Source organism: Pseudophryne corroboree, chromosome 8, assembly GCF_028390025.1.
Source record: "Pseudophryne corroboree isolate aPseCor3 chromosome 8, aPseCor3.hap2, whole genome shotgun sequence".
Lineage (NCBI taxonomy): Eukaryota > Metazoa > Chordata > Amphibia > Anura > Myobatrachidae > Pseudophryne > Pseudophryne corroboree.
Window position 1 is genome coordinate 468,250,972 of NC_086451.1, and position 14,648 is coordinate 468,265,619.

Consider the following 14,648-nt stretch of genomic DNA (forward strand, 5'->3'; position numbering starts at 1 on the left):
CTTTATTAAATTCCCCCCAATGAGTTCTCAAAATATTTTGCCCTGGGACCCCGTCTTACAATAAAAATGATTACAGTACCCCAGCAAGTTAACACAGAATGGCTGCCACATATGCATGGTCACAGCATCCACGTATGCACAGTAGCACTGCAGAGGCACAAAACAGAAGTGAAGTGACTGCTAATTTGATCACTTAATTTCTTACACAATGCAGTGACAAGCTTCTTTCGGAGCCCCTGTTCTATGTGTTTTTTAATACATTCATGCAAATATTACCTTTATACCCCCTTCAAATGCTTTTGGGGTTGACAGGGAGAGGCAGAGATGCAGTGGGTGACTGGGAAGGCAATGAAAGGCAGTGGGTGACAGGGGGAGGCAGTCGGTGACAGGGGAAGGCAGTGAGAGGCAGAGAGTGACCAAGAGGAGGCAGACGGGTGCTAAGAGATGCAGTGGGTGATAGGGAAAGGCAGAGAATGGCAGTAGAAGACATTGGGAGGCAGAAAGTGACAGGGAGAGGCAAAAGTTGGCAGGGAGAGGCAGTAGGAAGCAGAGGGTGACAGGGGGAGGCAGTGGATGACTCAAGAGGCAGAGGGTGATGGGAAGGCAGTGGGAGGCAGATGGGTAGCAGTGGAAGACATTGGGAGGCAGAGGGTGACAGGAAGAGGCATAATGTGGCAGGGAGAGGCAGTAGGAAACAGAGGGTGACGGGGAGGCAGTGGGTGACTCAAGAGGCAGAGGGTGATTGGAAGGCAGTGGGAGGCAGATGGTGACAAAGAGAAGTCAGAGGGGTGCAAGTAGAAGCAGTGGGTTACATGGGAGGCAGTGGTGACAGGGGAAGGCAGAGAGTGCAAGACATTGGGAGGCAGAGGGTGACAAGGAGAGGCAAAGAGAGGCTGAGGGTGACAGAGGAAGGCAGAAAGTGACAGAGGGAGGCAGTGGATGACAGACGGAGTCAGTGACTGACAGAGGTAGGTATATGGTGGTAGGAGAAGGAAGAGGCTACCAGGAAAAGGCAGTGAGAGGCATAGTGTGTCAGGGAGAGGCAAAGGGTGGCCAGGAAAGAGAGTGGGAGGCAGAGGGTGATGGATAGGCAATGGGTGACAGGGTGATAGAGTGTGGCAGGAGAAGACAGAGGGTGGCAGGGGAAGGCTGTGGGAGGCAAAGGGTGACAGGGGAAAGCAGTGGGTGACAAGTGAAGGCAGATGATTGCAGGGAAAGGCAGTGGGTAACAGGGAGAGACAGAGGGATGCAGGTAAAGGCAGAGGGTTGTAGGGAGAGGCAGAGGGTGACAGGTGAAGACAGAGGTAGGCAGGGGGATGCAGTGGGTGACAGAGAGAGGCAGGTGACAGGGAGTATCAGAGGGTAACTATGGAGAGGCAGAGGTTAACTAGGGAGAGGCAGAGGCTGACCTGGGAGAGGCAGTGGGTATTTAATTTATGTGCATTCCTCTGTTCCCCCTCCACACACCACATTGTATGTGCTACCCTGTTCCCCCTTCACTTCCCAGTCTGTGCTCAGTACTCATGCTTCCCTGTTCCCACGGGTCATCTCTCCCCTCCCACCACCCCTATCCCTGCGCCTACACCCCCTTAACTTACATATAACACAACAACACATGTTGCCATAAAGGTGCCCCCGAACCCAGACCATATTTTTCTCAGTGACACTTTCATATGATGCTGGTGAGCTGCAGGGTAGGTCTGAAAACTGGAGAGGCTGAATACTGGGGTGCGGGCAGTGAGCAGTACAGCACAACCTTTTTTAAGCTCCGCCCACAATTCTCAGGGTGACCCCATGAAAGGGCCTAATAGTTGTGGATCTCAATAAAATCAGTTGCAGATCTCAGGGGACCCCAGAATACTGTAGATTCTGAGTAGAGGTGGAACCGTGCATCATCGGGACCCATAGCAAAGCATTGGTAGTGGTCCCAAGGTGTTGGCCCAGCTGTATTGTACTGTATTTGTGTATCCATATTGTCTTACAGCAGATATATATATTTTACTGTTTCATTTTACACCAGTTTTGCATTGTGTAAACAGGGGGAGTACATTGCAGATCCGGAAAAACGAAGACAGTGGCTGACCGGTTTCACCGGATCCTCAGGTAAACAAAACTGTCATGTTGGGTCCTGCACCTATGGGGCCTGAGTCCACGGCTGCAGTGTGTGCTTGAGAATAGGTGCAAATTTCTACCTGTGTTCAGAGTCAGTCCTATTTATATGGCTGCACCGTCCGCATGCATTCATTGGTGAAAGTAGAAAACGTCTGACTGCGGGTCATGGGTCACTGTGTATGATGGCACAGAATCCATATTCTCAGACGCTGAACCATAGGAGATGCACACAAATTATGGAGTTTGCGTTTATCTCTGAATTAGACCCTACATCAAAATCCACCCAGCCACACCGACACTATAACAAAGGCGTGCCCACTTTCTCCATGAGACCAACCACTCATGGCAGTGGTTCCCAAACGGTGTGCCAAGGCATCTCAGGTGTGCCACGAGCAGTTGACTTGACGAAATGCAGAAGGTGGAGTCAGATGGTCGACACCAGAATGTCCACAGGTTCTGAATGTCTGCAGTCATAATGATGTTTAGGGTTTGTGTTAGGGTTAGGTATATGATTATGTTACGGGTGGTTAGGGTTTGTGTTAGGGTTAGGTATATGATTATGTTACGGGTGGTTAGGGTTAGCTTTAGGCTGACATAAACAATCTTCTGAGTGAAGACTAGTCCTAATGCGGGCGTTCTGATGGGTGTTACAGAGTGCACATGAGGAAGCCAGCGCTTGTGGGGGAGGGCCTATTACTGGTAGGTGCTGAAACCTTTGGTATAGGGATTCTGGGAAAATATTGCCAAAAGTGCAATGCGCCATAATTCGAGAAGGTTTGGGACCCCCTGTCTTATGACATAAAGCATATCTGGGCAGTCCCACGAAAAGCAGGACTTTTGGGGGTTATGTCCAAGCCATGAGCTTGTATTGGCCCCATATTTTGTAATCGTTCAATTGCTGGCAATCAATAAAGCTATCAATTATCTATCGCAGTCAAATGACAGAAGTTGATTGGTTGCCTCTCCAAGCCTTGATACATCTCCCCTTCATACGCACTGTGAGCACTTTATCACTGCCTTGTTGGCACCTGCGTCTCTGAACCATTAGGAATGAAAGCATTTGAAATTATCGGCTTCCCTTTACCATTCAAGTCTAATTGGTTTGCAGAGTGCAGTAATATTATCCACATGTATAGGCGGTAAAGGTAAGCACAGTGGTGGTGGCTGCTTTCCAAGGTCTGTTGTAGTAAATAGGAGGACGGGGGGTCTCCAGGGTCCATTCTAGAACATCATCATTTGTCAGCATTGAATTCTCATCACAAATTAAGTGATTGATCTGATGAATGCCGATGTTTAAGTTTGACAAATGGTGGCGGGCAATGTACCAAACCATCCCTTCAGACCCACTTAATACACATCAGTCTAAATCACAGCAAGGAGATAGGTAGACGGCCGTACAATGTATAACAGCAACCTGCAAATTATCTGAAGATGAGGGATTGGAGTATAACAAAAAGTGTGTATTTTCTGTATTCCCTTATAGGGCTTGTTCAGGCAGATGGTGACCAAGATGAGGCAGATGAGTTCCAGGAGAGGCAGTGGGTGACAGAGGGAGGCAGTGGAAGGCATTGGCAGGCAGAGGGTGACAGGGGGAGGCAGTGGCTGATAACATGGGGTAGAGGGTGGCAGGGGAGGGCAATGAGAGGCAGAGAGTGATGAGAAGGAAGTGGGTGACAGGGGGTGGTAGAGGATAGCAGGAGAAGGCAGAGGGTGGCAGGGGAAGGCAGTGGGAGGCAGAGGGAATGGGAGGCAGATAGGTGACAGGGAGAGGCAGTCGCTGATAGCATGAGGTAGAGGGTGGCACTTTTTTCTTTTTCAATAAAAATAGTTCCTGTGTTTAGAAGTCAGCTGTATTATATAGGAACATATAATGAATGTGTTTTTGTGGCTTACCTGCATTACTATCGGTCGTAAATCATCAACAGGACTATAAAATGAAAAGGTTACTCAAGTAAATAAATTATTTGAATTTTGGTATCATAAAGCTAGGCTCTTATACTAATCCAGATCTGATTTCTAATTATCTGTTTTATTACATTTTACTACAGTGTATCTAGTCAGAGTGGGGATAATAATGTTTGTACGGTTCCCCTGACCTGTGACGTTACATCATTTATCATAACGACGTGCCTGTGAACTATGGGCCAAATTCAGACCTGATCGCAGCAGCAAATTTGTTAGCTAATGGGCAAAACCATGGGGGTAATTCAGATATGATCGGTGCTGTGCGTTTTCACACAGCGGGCAATCAGGTCATAACAGCGCATGCACATTGGACAACAACAAAGGGCATCGCCGGTCAGTGACAGGATGGTGCGAAAAATCTGATCGCACGGGCGTTCGCAAGGTGATTGACAGGAAGAGGCCATTTGTGGGTGGCAACTGAGCGTTTACTGGGAGTGTCCGGAAAAACGCAGGTGTGTCCAAGCGTTTTCAGGGAGTGTGTGTGTGTGACGTCAGCTCCGGCCCCGATCATCGCACTGGAGGAGTAAGTCCTGGGCTGCGCAGAGACTGCACACAGTGGATTTTTGCAGCTCGGCTACACATGGGATCGCACACTTGCACGGCAAATTTACACTCCCCCTGGAGGCGGTGACTATCTGATCGCAGGACAGAAAAAAAAAATACAATATAAAAACAAAACAGCACTCAAAAATGTATGACAGGTGTTTTCATATAAAATAATCAAATTTATTATACACAATTGAATTAACCAATGTCCAAAATTCATCGATAAAACACTTTGAATAGAGCCTCACTGCCAGTCTCTAGACCCGATTAATTGCTTGTGTGGGCACGGGTTAACCTATGATGTCAGTGTAGCTGGTCAGAGCCGTCTTAACAGCAGTGTAGGCCCCTGGGCACAGCCATGCACTGGGCCCCCTACCCATCCTCCAGCGGTAGAGGTGGGGGGTGCTATCAGCGGCAGCTTTGATGTCCCGCGGGCGGTAGGGGGTGTTCTATCTTCTGCTCAGCATGTAGGACCTGGAGCAGTAATTTCTGCTAATTACTCCTTTACTGCACAGATGGGGCTAAACTGTACAGGGGGCATTGGGCTGAATTATGAAGCCCTGGAACATGACTTCCAGGGTGGTAGGGGGTGTTTATACGTAGGGGAGGGGTAGATACTGATAGTGGAGTGGGCTTAATATTCATCATTTTCCGGTGGGAGGGCAGCTTCCCTGACTGCAGATATCTCAAGTTCCTGAAAATATATTTCTTAGCTTTGAATGAGATTAAAAAAACTACAGTGTCTCACCTTTCAGGAGGTTCTGGAGACTTGGGGATCAGAGTTCAGGAGCCAGAGCAATTCACCAACGAAAATCTAAAACTGCATATTAGGCGTGTGGAGCTGGAGCAGGGACCAGCTGCTTGAAGGCTGATATCTCTGGTTCTGGGCATAGTAGAGACAAGCTGCCAGTGTCCAGCAAAAGGAGAGAGTCCCAGCTTTTGGAGTATACCATCAGAAAAATTCTAAGTCAGACAGAACCCGAGATATCTGGCTGGGAACACCAAATAACAGGCTTGGATGGGGAGAGCAATTAACAGGCTTGGATGGGGACCACTGCTTTCAAGTCGGATATCTCCGGTTCCCCAGGATTGATTTACAAAAATCAGGTACCCCTGGAAAGAGGGGACCCTCAGCTATCATCCTAGGATCCTTATTCTCTTGGGGCCTTTGGGCAAGAGCCCATTGAGCCCATACGGAAAGATGGCCCTGTAGCTGGTCAGTCTATCAACAGGATCCTTTATGTGGTGTGCAGATAATTTTATGAACATCCATCAGGTCACTTCACAGGATGCCTAAGCCTTTGGCAGAAATCCTACCATCCTAAGCTTTGAAGAGACTCCGGCCTAATAACTGTGGACATTAATAAAGGGAGAACCACCACCTTTTTTGCGTAGGATCGGAAGTACACACTGGACCCTCGCTAGGTGGGATACCCGGCAACATCCACGAGGAAATCGATAAATATTTACCAAAGAGACTGGATGTTCATATAATTATTTGCACGCCACATAAAGGATCTGGTTGATAGACTGACCAGCTACACTGACATCATAGGTTAACCCGTGCCCACACAAGCAATTGATCGGGTCTAGAGACTGGCAGTGAGGCTCTATTCAAAGTGTTTTATCTATGAATTTTGTACATTGGTTTATTCAATTGTGTATATTAAATATATGATTATTTTATATGAAAACACCTGTCATACATTTTTGAGCGCTGTTTTGTTTTGATATTGTATTTTTTATGTGTAAGGGGGATTGACAATCCCCCTGTCTACAGCAGCTTAGAGGACCAGCTCTGTCTTAGCGCCGGAATCGCTATTAAGAAATTAATACATTTTTTCAGGGAAAAAAAAAAGCCCAGCGATCAGATCTGGACGACCTCCTATGTCGTTCACAGACACATTGCTTCAGCTGTGTGTACGGGTAGTCCTCCTGACCACCCGTACAATTGCTGCAGGGGCCGACGTCACAGCTGGATGAGAGGACCGACACATCGAGCGGCCAATCGGTAAGGCTGTCTACACACCAGACAGATAATCGGCCGCTCAGTGAAAGCGAGTGTGTGTCCACTGACATATCTGTCTGTTGTGTACCCAGCCTAAGAGTGAGATACATCTTTCATTACTTCCATTTTTGTTTCTTTTTTTGGGGTCTATTTATCACTTAATATTTGTGTGTTAGCCACAGCTACAAAGGATCCCCCAAATCTACCATAGAGGTTTCCCAGCAGATAGTCCTTCCAATCCATATATTTCCGACCACCTATGCAGCCCCTGTAGTTTTCTATGGGGGCTGCTGTGCAGCTGGACTTACCGGTTAGCCTAGACAGTAGTAGCCTAAAGGCTACTCAGGGGCGGAACTACTGGCGGGGCAGGCAGTGCATTGCACTGGGGCCCCGCCGCACTCAAGGGCCCACAGCCGCCGGCCGGCATTACATGAATGAGTCACAATGACTCATTGTATGTCATGCCGCAGCCGCACACCAGCGCTCCCGTGACCCGCCCGTCATAAGGAACGATTCTGGTCACCCGCACACGAAGGAGGGAGGAGGGTCCGTCCCTCCCTCCCTCATATACAAACAGGTCACAGTCTCTCAGTGAAGGAGAGAGCCGCAGCAGCGCTTTGTTACTGGTGGAGGCGCTGCTGCTGCTGCTCCTCTGCTTCACTATAGGCTGTCTCTGAGAACAGCCTATAGGGAAGCAGAGGGGCAGCAGCAGCAGCGCCTCCACCAGTAACACAGCGCTGCTGCGGCTCCCTCCTTCACCTCCCTCCTCCTTCTTCTCTACTGCCCGGGAAGCTGCACCGAGGAGCCTGAGCCAACAGAGAGGGTAAGTATAATTCTTCTTTCTTTCTTTCTTTCTTTCTTTCTTTCTTTCTTTCTTTCTTTCTTTCTTTCTTTCTTTCTTTCTTTCTTTCTTTCTTTCTGTCTCTTTCTTTTTTTATTTGTTGGGACTGCCTGCCGCAATGTGTAAAAAGGGGGGACTGCCTGCCGCTATGTATAAAAATGGGGAATCTGCCTGCCGCAATGTAAAAATGGGGAATCTGCCTGCCGCAATGTGTAAAAATGGGGAATCTGCCTGGCCGCAATGTAAAAATGGGGAATCTGCCTGCCGCAATGTGTAAAAATGGGGAATCTGCCTGCCGCTATGTATAAAAATGGGGAATCTGCCTGCCGCTATGTATAAAAATGGGGAATCTGCCTGCCGCTATGTGTAAAAAGGTAGAATCTGCCTGCCGTAATGTGTAAAAAGGGCACGCTGTCTGCCGTTAAGTGTAAAAAGGTAGAATCTGCCTGCCGTAATGTGTAAAAAGGGCACGCTATCTGCCGTTATGTGTAAAAGTGTATGGTGTCTGCCGTAATGTGTAAAATGGGGACGCTGTCTGCCGTAATGTGTAAAATGGGGACGCTGTCTGCCGTAATGTGTAAAAAGTGCACGCTGTCTGCCGCTATGTGTAACGAGGGCACGCTGTCTGCCGCTATGTGTAACGAGGGCACGCTGTCTGCCGTTATGTGTAAAAAGTGCACACTGTCTGCCGTTATGTGTAAAAAGGGGAATCTGTTCGCTGTAAGGAGTGAAAGGGTCTCTACCTGGTGTAGTGGTGCTACTGTGCGGCGTAATTTGAAGAATGGAGACTACTGTGCACCGTTTTATGAATTGGTATTATTTTGTGGACACACCCCTTCCCCACGAAGCCACGCCACTATGTATTTTTGCGCGCGCCTACGGCGCGCACTGCCCGTGGGGTGGACTTGGATGGGATGGGGGGGGGGGGGGGCCAAAGCATTTTGTTGCACCTGGGCCCACCGCTTGCTTGTTCCGCCACTGACTGGCTACTGTTTCGCAAATTCTTCTGGAGAGGGATCCACAGGGTCCCTCTCCGTGGTCCCGCGGTGATGCATTCACCAGCCGACAGCTGCACAATCGCAGTGACTACAGGGGAACCAAACCAGGATGCAGCGTTATAGCGTCACCTCTTATCGGAGGCCGTTTCCTGGCAAGAGAAAAATGGGAAATGTTCGTGGAAAATATTTATTGCATCCGGCCCTTGCTCCCTGATCTATTTCTTATTTACTGTTAAAATGTATATTAATAAAAGGTGAAATGTGGATTGGATTGTGTTAGTGATTTGGGGGAAGAAGTACTAGCCTCGGGGAGAGATAAAGTGCCAGCCAATCAGCTCCTAACTGTCATTTTTCAAACATAGACTGTAACATGGCAGTTAGAAGCTGATTGGCTGGCACATTTTCTCTGCCCACTTAATCTCTATCCAAGGGTTAGTACATAGACCACTTTGAGAGAGATGTATCAAACCTTCGAAAGAGGACAAATAAAAGCTGTTGCTATTACATTCTATAAAATGATAGCTAGAACCTGATTGGCTGATATAACTACGCCACCTGTCCTCTTTAGAAGGTTTGATACATCTCTCCCCTTTCCTCTATAAACAGAGCAAGGATGGAAGTATCGGGGTGCAGGAGTGCATGCTCCGTCCCCTCTGTGGGGCTTCGCTTTCCCCGACGCCCCCTATCAGCGCCGACAATAAACTTGCCAAAATTTAAAAAAGAAAGATACTTCCATAAAGATATTATTTGTCATTTTAGGCTCCGCCCTAGTGACCCTCGACAGAGCCGCAGTGTTTACGGATAGCCGGTATTGGACGCAAGCAGAGCGCCAGATGGACTGCAACTGGGAGCTGCAGAAGACGCGTCAGTACATGCCCTGTTACACTTACCAATGAGAATGATACATACGACAACTTCTGCACCTGTTACTGTACACTGGTTACACATAAGAGATGATATTTTTACATATCAAAATATATACTTGGGTTAGTAATTGGTTGGACAAAAGGGAGCAGCGAGTGGTGGTAAATGGAACGTTTTCGAATGGGACTGAAGTACTAACGGTGTGCCACAAGTGACTGTACTTGGACCACTATTCTTCAACATTTTCATAAATGATCTAGCAGTAGGTCTATAGAGCACGGTGTCAATTTTTGCAGACGATACCAAATTGTGTAAGGCTATAAATTCAGAGGGAAATGCTGAGTCTCTTCAGAATGACCTATTTAAACTGGAAGCATGAGCAGCAAAATGGATAGTAAGAATGCAGCAAAAAAGGCAAACAAGGTCTTAGCATGCATTAAGCTGGGAATTGATGCAAGGGATGAGAGTGTTATACCCCCATTATATAAATCACTAGTGAGGCCACATCTCGAATAATGTGCACAACTACGGGCACCATACTACAAAAAGGATATCCTGGAACTAGAAAAGGTTAAGAGACGGGTGACCAAATTGATTAAGGGGATGGAGGCGCTAGAATATGAGGAAAGGTTTGCTAGGCTAGGCATGTTTACACTGGAAAAAAGGAGATTAAGATGGGACGTGATTAACATTTAAAAATATATAAGGGGTCAGTGTCAGACTGGGACATGCAGGGCCCACTGTGGGAATGCAGTGGTAGAGGAACATATTTAGGGGTGTGGCCAGTCTCCAGAGGGGGTGTGGTCAGCCGCCATAAAGGTTTGGCTAAACATTAGAGAGTGCATAGGCTGGACCCCTTGACAAATTTATATACTGTAGTAAATACTGCTTGTGCGTGCTTCATAATCTACCAGATTCATTAATTAACAGTAATGCACTATAGAAAATACCCCATAGTCCTGTGCAGTGTTGTGTAACATGTATAATATATAATTCAAGTACACAGTCTGGAACCTGATCCCTAGGGGAGGAGGTGGGCCCCTGAGGCAGTGGGGCCCATCGAGGGTTTCCCCTGTACCTCTGTGGGCCAGTCCAACCCTGTAAGGGATCAATACACAGAGCTAGCGAGGGATTTGTTTTTGGTAAGATGACCACAAAGGACACGTGGACACCCGCTTAAGTTAGAGGAGAGGAGATTTCGGCCACAGAGACTGAAAGGTTTCTTCACAGTAAGGACAATACGTGTGTGGAATTCCCTGCCTGAGAGAGTAGTAATGGCGGACTTGGTCACTACTTTTAAGAATGGGCTAAATTCCTAATGCATAAGGATATATAGGGTTAGGGTGGGTAAATCATGCACTATAGTAATGAAATTAAATATAATTAAAAAAAGGAGGAATTTACATAATGGATAAACATTCACCACAGTTATTATTAGTCTTAAAAATATTACATTGTAGGAGATCACTAACAGGCTGAACTCGATGGACAAATTGTCTTTTTTCAACCTCAGAAACTATGTTACTATATTACATGACACATACGACCACTTACTGTATACTGGTTACACATACAGTAGATATTATTACATGACACATAAGACCACTTACTGTACACTGGTTACACATACAGTAGATATTATTACATGACACATAAGACCACTTACTGTACACTGGTTACACATACAGTAGATATTATTACATGACACATATGACTACTTACTGTACACTGGTTACACATACAGTAGATATTATTACATGACACATATGACTACTTACTGTACACTGGTTACACATACAGTAGATATTGTTACATGACACATACGACCACTTACTGTACACTGGTTACACATACAGTAGATATTATTACATGACACATAAGACCACTTACTGTACACTGGTTACACATACAGTAGATATTATTACATGACACATAAGACCACTTACTGTACACTGGTTACACATACAGTAGATATTATTACATGACACATATGACTACTTACTGTACACTGGTTACACATACAGTAGATATTATTACATGACACATATGACTACTTACTGTACACTGGTTACACATACAGTAGATATTATTACATGACACATACGACCACTTACTGTACACTGGTTACACATACAGTAGATATTATTACATGACACATATGACTACTTACTGTACACTGGTTACACATACAGTAGATATTATTACATGACACATACGACCACTTACTGTACACTGGTTACACATACAGTAGATATTATTACATGACACATTAGACCACTTACTGTACACTGGTTACACATACAGTAGATATTATTACATGACACATACGACCACTTACTGTACACTGGTTACACATACAGTAGATATTATTACATGACACATACGACCACTTACTGTACACTGGTTACACATACAGTAGATATAATTACATGACACATACGACTACTTACTGTACACTGGTTACACATACAGTAGATATTATTACATGACACATTAGACCACTTACTGTACACTGGTTACACATACAGTAGATATTATTACATGACACATATGACTACTTACTGTACACTGGTTACACATACAGTAGATATTATTACATGACATATACGACTACTTACTGTACACTGGTTATACATACAGTAGATATTATTACATGACACATTAGACCACTTACTGTACACTGGTTACACATACAGTAGATATTATTACATGACACATAAGACGACTTACTGTACACTGGTTATACATACAGTAGATATTATTACATGACACATACGACCACTTACTGTACACTGGTTACACATACAGTAGATATTATTACATGACACATACGACCACTTACTGTATACTGGTTACACATACAGTAGATATTATTACATGACACATTAGACCACTTACTGTACACTGGTTACACATACAGTAGATATTATTACTAGAGATGAGCGGGTTCGGTTTCTCTGAATCCGAACCCGCCAGAACTTCATGTTTTTTTTCACGGGTCCGAGCGACTCGGATCTTCCCGCCTTGCTCGGTTAACCCGAGCGCGCCCGAACGTCATCATGACGCTGTCGGATTCTCGCGAGGCTCGGATTCTATCGCGAGACTCGGATTCTATATAAGGAGCCGCGCGTCGCCGCCATTTTCACACGTGCATTGAGATTGATAGGGAGAGGACGTGGCTGGCGTCCTCTCCGTTTAGAATTAGAATAGATTAGAGAGACACTTGATTTACTAATTTTGGGGAGCATTAGGAGTACTCAGTAGTGTACAGTGCAGAGTTTTGCTGATAGTGACCAGTGACCACCACTTTTATTTATAATCCGTTCTCTGCCTGAAAAAAGCGATACACAGCACACAGTGACTCAGTCACATACCATATCTGTGTGCACTGCTCAGGCTCAGGCCAGTGTGCTGCATCATCTATATATATTATATATCTGTCTGACTGCTCAGCTCACACAGCTTATAATTGTGGGGGAGACTGGGGAGCACTACTGCAGTGCCAGTTATAGGTTATAGCAGGAGCCAGGAGTACATAATATTATATTAAAATTAAACAGTGCACACTTTTGCTGCAGGAGTGCCACTGCCAGTGTGACTAGTGACCAGTGACCTGACCACCAGTATATAATATTAGTAGTATACTATCTCTTTATCAACCAGTCTATATTAGCAGCAGACACAGTACAGTGCGGTAGTTCACGGCTGTGGCTACCTCTGTGTCGGCACTCGGCAGCCCGTCCATAATTGTATATACCACCTAACCGTGTTTTTTTTTTCTTTCTTTATACATACATACTAGTTACGAGTATACTATCTCTTTATCAACCAGTCTATATATTAGCAGCAGACACAGTACAGTGCGGTAGTTCACGGCTGTGGCTACCTCTGTGTCGGCACTCGGCAGCCCGTCCATAATTGTATATACCAGTGACCTAACCGTGGTTTTTTTTTCTTTCTTTATACATACATACTAGTTACGAGTATACTATCTCTTTATCAACCAGTCTATATATTAGCAGCAGACACAGTACAGTGCGGTAGTTCACGGCTGTGGCTACCTCTGTGTCGGCACTCGGCAGCCCGTCCATAATTGTATATACCACCTAACCGTGGTTTTTTTTTCTTTCTTTATACATACATACTAGTTACGAGTATACTATCTCTTTATCAACCAGTCTATATATTAGCAGCAGACACAGTACAGTGCGGTAGTTCACGGCTGTGGCTACCTCTGTGTCGGCACTCGGCAGCCCGTCCATAATTGTATATACCAGTGACCTAACCGTGGTTTTTTTTTCTTTCTTTATACATACATACTAGTTACGAGTATACTATCTCTTTATCAACCAGTCTATATATTAGCAGCAGACACAGTACAGTGCGGTAGTTCACGGCTGTGGCTACCTCTGTGTCGGCACTCGGCAGCCCGTCCATAATTGTATATACCACCTAACCGTGGTTTTTTTTTCTTTCTTTATACATACATACTAGTTACGAGTATACTATCTCTTTATCAACCAGTCTATATATTAGCAGCAGACACAGTACAGTGCGGTAGTTCACGGCTGTGGCTACCTCTGTGTCGGCACTCGGCAGCCCGTCCATAATTGTATATACCAGTGACCTAACCGTGGTTTTTTTTTCTTTCTTTATACATACATACTAGTTACGAGTATACTATCTCTTTATCAACCAGTCTATATATTAGCAGCAGACACAGTACAGTGCGGTAGTTCACGGCTGTGGCTACCTCTGTGTCGGCACTCGGCAGCCCGTCCATAATTGTATATACCACCTAACCGTGGTTTTTTTTTCTTTCTTTATACATACATACTAGTTACGAGTATACTATCTCTTTATCAACCAGTCTATATATTAGCAGCAGACACAGTACAGTGCGGTAGTTCACGGCTGTGGCTACCTCTGTGTCGGCACTCGGCAGCCCGTCCATAATTGTATATACCACCTAACCGTGGTTTTTTTTTCTTTCTTTATACATACATACTAGTTACGAGTATACTATCTCTTTATCAACCAGTCTATATATTAGCAGCAGACACAGTACAGTGCGGTAGTTCACGGCTGTGGCTACCTCTGTGTCGGCACTCGGCAGCCCGTCCATAATTGTATACTAGTATCCAATCCATCCATCTCCATTGTTTACCTGAGGTGCCTTTTAGTTGTGCCTATTAAAATATGGAGAACAAAAATGTTGAGGTTCCAAAATTAGGGAAAGATCAAGATCCACTTCCACCTCGTGCTGAAGCTGCTGCCACTAGTCATGGCCGAGACGATGAAATGCCAGCAACGT

The 14,648-nt window shown here is 45.5% G+C and overlaps 1 protein-coding gene across 1 annotated transcript in view; it reads left to right on the forward strand.

Annotated features, from left to right (window-relative positions):
• The window catches only part of XPNPEP2 (X-prolyl aminopeptidase 2), a 62,623-nt gene that overhangs the window by 5,829 nt on the left and 42,146 nt on the right, over window positions 1-14,648 (forward strand). Inside the window, exons 4-5 of the mRNA XM_063935760.1 lie at window positions 2,040-2,103; window positions 9,230-9,334. Of these exons, the coding sequence (XP_063791830.1) occupies window positions 2,040-2,103; window positions 9,230-9,334 (169 nt within the window). The remainder of the gene's footprint in view (window positions 1-2,039; window positions 2,104-9,229; window positions 9,335-14,648) is intronic.